General features: G+C 37.7%; 1 protein-coding gene and 1 non-coding gene across 4 annotated transcripts; one reads left to right on the top strand and one right to left on the bottom strand.

Annotated features, from left to right (window-relative positions):
* The first annotated feature begins 1,090 nt into the window (after positions 1-1,090).
* Positions 1,091-7,223, top strand: LOC147848421 (uncharacterized). Of its 3 annotated transcripts, none has more exons than XM_087338416.1 (7): positions 1,091-1,453; positions 1,985-2,460; positions 2,885-2,999; positions 3,576-4,247; positions 5,331-5,405; positions 5,818-5,922; positions 6,897-7,223. In XM_087338416.1, exons 1-7 carry the CDS (start codon positions 1,106-1,108, stop codon positions 7,140-7,142), a joined length of 2,037 nt encoding a protein of 678 aa, XP_087194542.1. In that variant the 5' UTR covers positions 1,091-1,105; the 3' UTR covers positions 7,143-7,223. The 3 variants fall into 3 exon arrangements, with proteins under 3 accessions (XP_087194542.1, XP_087194541.1, XP_087194543.1); XM_087338415.1 differs by having other exon boundaries at positions 5,812-5,922; XM_087338417.1 differs by lacking the exons at positions 5,818-5,922; positions 6,897-7,223 and adding an exon at positions 5,527-5,565.
* Positions 3,183-3,256, bottom strand: TRNAF-GAA (transfer RNA phenylalanine (anticodon GAA)). The gene has a single exon. It is a non-coding gene; the product is annotated as a tRNA-Phe (tRNA).
* Positions 7,224-7,846: the final 623 nt, after the last annotated feature.

Raw genomic sequence — 7,846 nt, 5'->3', positions numbered from 1 at the left:
TGATTGACAAACGTAAGTGGACGGAAGAAAGGGTTATAAAGAATGGGGTTTTCGTAAGCCCATTACCTAGTGGTTTCATGTGACCAAGGTAGGTTGGTGTTCTCGTTTGATGTTGTGAGCTAAGGTATTCATTTGGAGAGTTATGGCTGGAGCTTCACCATTGGAAAGAGTAAGACTGTCTTCCTTCAGTTGGGTTTTTTGCATATAAGGAGAACAGTGAACTGATGCCTCATTTCCAAATTATTTGTGAGTTCTTGAGGTATCGTGGGCCATGGTTCAATTGGAATATGTAAGACGTCTTCACATTTGCTTCACACGTTGGGATGAGAAAACTTAAAAAGGGCTAGGGAAGTCACGAAATCTCAATAGCAAAGAAGAGAGACCTTTTGCAACGTCACACATCATTAGATTCGACAATTGAATTGGTGTGAAGGGTGGCATTGAGTTTGCAGTCGTCGTCGTCGTCGTCGTAGTATGTAGTTCCCTAGAAGGGTTCTATACTTATGTTGTAAGTTACTAGTCATGTTGGTGTTCTTTTTCCTTTCGTAATGAAAGCCAAAGAGAGAGAGAGAGAGAGAGATGACATACCACAACAACGCAATGTGGCGTGACACATGGTGTGATGACATGGTAGGACACGACATGACACGACACGACACGACATGATGACATGGCAGGACACGACACGACATGATGACATGGCAAGACACAACACGACATGAAAACCAGAGAGAGAGAGAGAGAGAGAGAGAGAGAGAGAGAGAGAGATGACATGCCACAACAACGCAATGCGGCATGACACATGGTGTGATGACATGGCATGGCACGACACAGTGACATGGCACGACACAACACGACATGATGACATGGCAGGACACAACACGGCATGATGACATGGCAGCATGACACGATGATGGCAGGACACGACATAATGACATGGCAGGACACGACACGACATGATTTTTGCAGGTGTAGACTTAATAACCTCAAAAAGTCTGATGAATGAAGTGGAAGGAAGCCCATCATTTTATGAGGCTTCTCCTCCTCCTCCTCCTCCTCCTCCATCATGTCCATGTCCATGTCCATGTCCTCTGACGCAGCAGCCATGGCTTCTTCTTCTTCTTCTTCCTCTGCCGTCCCACCTTCGTCCTCCTCCTCTACCAGCAGACCAAAGTCCCTCCTCGACGCATCCATCTCCTTCTTTGACTCGGCAGCTCTCCTCCTCGACCATCACCCCTCGGCCGATGGAACCTCACGAAGAAGGTACCAGCCCTCTTTGGCTTCGTCGTCTTCGTCGTCTTCTTCTGCTTCTCCTTCACAGTATCTTCCTCCGTGTGATCTTTCGCAGAACCAAACCCTGACCCGATGGTCTTGTAGCACTTGCCGCACAATGGATTTCTCCTCTCTCGATGATCAGAGGTCTCACTTCAAGTCTGATTTCCATCGTTTGAATGTAAGTGTAGCTTCAAATCTTTATTTTATTTTCACTGTGGATTCTTTTTTGTTGCATTTTCACTGTGGATTTCTTGATTTCGTTTGCTGGAATGTAAACTGAGTTCAGATTTTATTCGACTTCTTTACTATAGATTACATTTGATTTCTGCAAGATTGTTTTCGTTATGATGTGTAATATGTGTAGATCTCTTGATTTCCAACCATTTCAAAATTTTATTCAACTTTTTTTTTTCATCACTTTTTTTCATTGTGATGTGTAATTGAACATTTTCCACAAATTTTGCTCAGTTTCCTTCAGTTGAATGTTAGTCAGTTACTATTTGTATTCATCGTGATATTTGATTGGATAAGTTTCACTATAGATTTCTTAATTTTCCTTATTTGTTTGTAAAATTCAGTGTTTTTCTTTATTTCAAGCATTTTCATCCTATATTGCTTCAAGTTTGTTGTCAGTAGAGTTTTGATTTTGTTTTTGATAGGACATTTTCACTCTACAGCACATATTTTTCTTCCTTCTTTCTTCTTTCAGGTAAAACGCAAGTTTTCTGGGAAGGAAGCTGTTTCTGAAGAGGAGTTTGAGATGCTTGTAGAGGGACAATATCAGAGAGATGATGACATCTCCAGCATCTCTGGTTCTGAGGACGAGGAAAGTAATAGCAGTGAAGATGAGAATGTGCAAACGGTTGCCAAACCTTCGCCTCCACGAAAACACAATCAAATTTTCTTGTCATTAAAAAACTCAGATGAAATAGCTTCTTTGTGGAAGTGTGTCATTTTACGAGAAAATGAAAAGTTATGCAAAGATCATCAGGTTGAGCCAAACAGTGAAGGTGGGGGTCTGGTTACAGGGGATGAAATATTGCAAAGGTTGAAGAGATTTGCATCTGGTAGGGGTTGCGCAGAAAAACATTTGTGGGTTGTCTTGCTGTCAACGGGTGGGCACTTTGCAGGGTCTGTATTTGATGCAAGAAATGGTTCAATTCTAGCACATAAAACACATCACAGGTGAGTAATCATGCAATATGAACATTGTTAATGATTGAAATATGGGCTCTTGAACAGTGTTCAGAATTTTCAGTGAGCAATTTCCATTTTGGCTAAAAAATAGAATTATTATGTAGGGTTTAACTATTGCTCAAACTTGAGAACTATACATAATCACCATCCATGCTCTTATGTACCATAGAAACATTGTAATCACAATTCTTTTTTATCTTAGCTGTGGAATTTATAAGTTTAATTACGAATTTATGCTAATTAACACAATGACACGAATATGTTAAAGTTTTAGTTTACTCACCAAATTCACGAGCATCCAAACAAGGAGGGGTATCCACACAAATTGCATTGCTATCATAGAATGCATGATTACTTGTATCTTGATTTGACATTGGAAAAAGAAGACATTGAAGCTTTTACAGGTTTTCAGGTATGTTGTGCGTGCTAAAGCTGGTGGAAGACAATCAACCAGAGACGCAACTGGTAGAGCTCCCAAATCTGCAGGTGCCTCTCTCCGCCGCCACAATGAAGCAGCTCTACAAAGGGTAAATCTATCATTTTCTTTCATCATAGCCATATAATTTGTAAACGCATGATTATTTTCATGGATCAAGTAGGATTTTGCAGTCCTATCATGAAGACATCAGGTGACACAGATTTCTTTTGGTTTACATCCGTAGTTCCTGTTTCACTGAAAATCACTTTTAGATTTGAAACTAATAATTCGCTGTTTAGGAGTGGATTTGAACCACTGACCCAAGGATTTTCAGTCCTTTGCTCTAACCAACTGAGGTACCTAAACCATGAGAGGAGTCACTACCAACTATTACTGCGTTGTCATTGCCCTCTTTGGTCAGAGAAGTAGCCAATTTCTTTTGCATCTCTTAGTGATTGCAGATCGTATGAAGGTCTGTAATGATATCACGTGGCTTCCATGCCCAGGAAAATATGTACATATGCACATTAAACCTATGAACATTTAAATGTTCTATTCAAGTCTCTCCTGCAAGATTATGGACCCTGCCCCTGGCCTTACTGAAGAAAAAATCTTCTTTTATGGAAATGAACAGCAAGGGTTTGGTTCTATATGTGCGTCATGGAACTGAGTTCTTTGTATGCAGGAAATAAGAGATCTCTTAATCTCTTGGAACAGCTACCTTGAAGTAGCTTCTCGTATATTTTTACATGCTCCTTCCAGAAATAGTCGTGCCTTTTTTGGTGGTGATGGTGGACCTCTAAAACAGAATGACGAGCGAATTTGCAGCGTTCCTGTCACAACACGTCGTCCCACTTTCAAGGAAACGAAACGTATTTTTTATGAATTGACAAGCATTTGTTATGAAAAACATGACTGCATAAAGATGGATGCTGTTATTGTAAGTGATATGAATCCTTTGACGGGATCATCTGCAAATAAAGAAATTGATGGAATCGATAAAGATGATAACTTGATTCAAGTTTCTCCTCCTTACATTGAAACTTTGTCAAATGAGTCAAGTCACGGGAAAAATATTGTAATGGCCGATACAAAAATGCCGGGTACATCAACCCCACTTCATGTTGCCGCTCAGATGGGAGATGTGCATTTGGTTTTGGAATTATTGGAGAATGCTTCCAATCCATGTGTAAGAGATGAGCGAGGACGAACACCTTACAGTGTTGCTGTTGATAAAGAGACGAGAAACATATTTCGCAAATTCATGGCTCAACACATGGATATGTGGGATTGGCATGCAGCAAATGTACCAAGTGCTCTGACAGAAGAAATGGAAGCAGCACAAGCAGCAAAACAGGTATGGTTTAGTGATTTGTGGCTTATTTTTATTTTAACGTGAATACTTGCATGCATACCACATACGTTGCACATTGTATGTTAAACTTTTATTTAAAGTGAATTCTTACATGCATACGACATAAGATGCACATTACGTACTAAACTAAGTTCAATTATTCTATAGGCAACCAATTCCATCAAAATAGCATAACTTGTTAATTGGAATGGATTCTTATATGTATTTGGAAAGTTCACCCTAGAATGTGATTTTTAATCATGGTCATATGTGTGTTCAAATTCTAGAATGGACACAGTTGAAGAAAAGGTTAATATCTAGTATCATGAAGATGTGAAGGTAACTTCTCTTTTGCAAATGCTGTAATGTTTCTGCTGATCATAAAGCCTTGTCTTGCATACAAAAGTTTTTTTTCTTTTGCTGATGATTAAAGCTTTAGGTGAAAAGATTCATCTCTAGAGAAATTGGAATATCTGATGCCCTGATCCTTGTTCCAAGATTCCGTGACATCTTCCTGTGGGTTTCCTGTTTCAGCCCACACAGTCGGTACATGTAATGCTCAAGTTTTCATTTTGGCTTCTTCGAATGTTGCATTCATCTATCCCAGCTTATCCACGGGTGCTGTGTTTTGCTTTTATAACTAAATCTATCCAGGAACATTTCCACATTTCTTTTTGAGCTTGCTGAGCTTGAGCTTTGGCATCTATAGCTCCTGCCTATGATTGCATTTCCTTTTCTTCATTGTCTTTTACCATGAAGATGCAATGATAACAAAAAACTTGGGTTTAAATGTTATTGCTTCTTTATATAGTACGTCCTATTGATTTAAAATCAAGGAACTAAACAGGGAGCTATCAGCTTTAATTAGTGATGTGCCTCTTATTAATCTATACAACGAGATTTATGGTAATTAATCCATGTAATTAGATTTACATAGATCAAATTTCACATGTAGCACTGCTATGTAGTTTTCCTACACTAATGTCATGGTTATTTTTACATGTTTTTGTTTTTGTTATATTCCTAATTTTAAGCTTATGTTTCTGGCAATATTTTTAAGAGGACAACTGTTTTAACTTCTGGTAGGCGGAAAAGGAGGCAAAACGGAAATCTAAGGCTAAGGAACTGAAGAAACTTAGGAAGGAAAAGCAGAGATCTCAGGTATGCTTTCATCTAGATTTGCTTTTTAAGTATCTTCATTTAAGGCACTTCTATGGATCCTTCTATGTCAAATAAGTATTTCTGCCATGATTTAATCATTGAAAGAAAAAAATCAAAACAGAACTGCATCAAAGAACTAAAATAAAATATTAAACGGATGCAGTGGAATGACCAAAGGTTCCCCATCGATCTGGAAGATTGATTGTATTTTCTGCTGTTTCAATATTTAAAATAGGGATGTTATCTTGGGTAAACCATATTTATTACACAATTCAAACAGATCACAATCAGGTTTATTTGTTCCTTGTCTTTCACGTCTCAGCTGGATACATCATACCATATGAATAACATGCCCCATCATTCTCTTTTGTAGTCTTTGAATGATAATAAATCCTTTTTGTTACAGGTGCAGGAACTAGCAACAGCCACATCTAAAGTTGTAATCAGTCAAAAGAAAACATTGGCACAGGAATTCGTAAAGCTAAAGCAAAACGTACCTCCTTCAGCATTTGATGATGTAAGTACACTTTGTTGTAAAAAGAGCCCGTTAATCAATTGCGGTATTGTTTATTTAACACAAATAGGCTTCATAATGTGAAGTACTGATTAATACTCTTGGGAGATAAACGTACACTATCCTCCTTGCTCATTTGATGTTTATACACCAACGAAAAATCCATTATGCCTATTAAAAGTACTGACTACTACAAAAGAGAACATACCCAAAAATACAGAAACATCAATTCCCATAAAGTAGAAAGTACATAAGTCTGACAAGATTTATGACAAGAACACTCTATGACAGAAGATCAGTGTCATGCTTCAAGCTGCCTTTTTCTATATTTTGTTTCTAGAGGTTTCAATGTGATTCCAACTATGAAAATCAAGGGTGCTTTACTAAACCACAAAGAGGAGGTAAATATAATAGACTGCAATACATAATTATATCTGGAAGATTTACAAGAGCCCAAGGATCAAGGCACTAAATATGCATGATGGATCTAAGTGAGCCTAAATGTAAGCTTATCGGGCTTGAGAGCTGCTCAATTTGAACATGGTAGCTATAGCATATTGATAGACACTATTGTTTAAAGTGACCAGCTCACAAAGAAATTCTGATAGTTCTCGAATTTAAGCATGTTTAATCTCTATCTCCCGAAATAAGTAAGGCCCAAGTTATCACTATAAATACTCTAGTGTTGGCTGCCATAGTGTAAGCTCTAGCCAGGCTATGTCTTTTCCTGGCATGTGCTTGTAAAAGTAATATTCATTTCTTTTAATAGAAAATTCCTTGGAGAAGGCATACCAAAATGCTTTCTTTCCTCCACGTTCACTTGTCCATATGAAACTGTTACCTATGATCAGTATTAATTTGCTATATAGCTAATTTTCTCCTCCCCTCTTGTACACTGCTGTTAATTACAAGTTATGTTTGGGGTGAATGAAACTTTAAATTTCTCCTTGAAATTAATGTCAATAGTATGCTTGCAGGCTGCACAACGAGCAAAAGAACGAGAAATGCGTGCAGCTGCAGCTGAGAAAAGAATATCGGCAGTTTCAAGTGTATTAGAATCGAGCTCTAGGAACATCACCAGTTCTTTGAATACATCTTCTTCCAGGTCTTGTTCTTTCTGTGGAATGTCTCTGCTCAATATGACTCCGTTCTATCGGTTTTCTTATCAGTATTGCAGTACAAGATGTGTAAATGCCCATAGGTTAGTTCTAGAGAGCTCATAATGACGCTCTGGATGGTTGGTCATCTGTCGCAGAAAGTACAGATGGATTGGTTTAATAGTCGTTACAAACAATTGTTATCCTACATTGTTATATTTGTTTGAGAGTGTGGGCTAATTATTGAAATTGGCATGGCATGATTATTGAAGGCCATCTGTCCAGCTTTAAGGTTCAAATCAAATCAAAGAACAAATTTTTGCCTGAAAAGTCATGAATGTTTAAGAGGTTCTTATGAACTGAACATTCTCAGAGCATTGAAGTAAATAAAGTAATTGCTTTTTTGATCCAAAGCAGAGACAGCTTTCTCATTATATTTAAGAGGGTCTAAGATATGATCATACACACTTTTTGTTTTCTGAACAATGAGGTAAGCATATCTCTAAGCTGTGATGATTAAGTCAACGTTTTGTTTGAAACTATTTCTCTTTTAGCAGGGTCAGAATGCAAAGGCAAATTTTAATCAGAAGGCTATGAAATATTGGAATATTATGATCTAGAGTTTCATAAGACCAGATTTAATACAGATGGAAGTTCTCTGGCATCATTCGATTGCATATTAGTACTTGAGCTAAGTTCTATGCATTTCTATCCTATAATTTGCTTGGAAAGGAAATCAAGTTTGTGATACCATTTACATGGTTAAATTGGATACATATTCTATTGTTTGTCTTAGATGAGGTTAGAAAATAAGTAACATACCATGTAAT

The sequence above is a fragment of the Azolla caroliniana genome, unplaced genomic scaffold, assembly GCF_043228905.1.
Source record: "Azolla caroliniana isolate FFs.n. ecotype wild unplaced genomic scaffold, voAzoCaro1.0.p SCAF_354, whole genome shotgun sequence".
Taxonomy (NCBI): Eukaryota; Viridiplantae; Streptophyta; class Polypodiopsida; order Salviniales; family Salviniaceae; genus Azolla; species Azolla caroliniana.
Note: the sequence above shows the minus strand (reverse complement) of the source record. Positions and strands in the feature narration are given on the sequence as shown.

Bases quoted from the DNA above. Each gene is read 5' to 3' on its own strand.
- LOC147848421 (XM_087338415.1), top strand. From the start codon at position 1,106: ATGGCTTCTTCTTCTTCTTCTTCCTCTGCCGTCCCACCTTCGTCCTCC. The intron at 1,454-1,984 runs GTAAGTGTAGCT...TTCTTCTTTCAG, and splicing joins CTGATTTCCATCGTTTGAAT to GTAAAACGCAAGTTTTCTGG. The intron at 4,248-5,330 runs GTATGGTTTAGT...AACTTCTGGTAG, and splicing joins CAGCACAAGCAGCAAAACAG to GCGGAAAAGGAGGCAAAACG.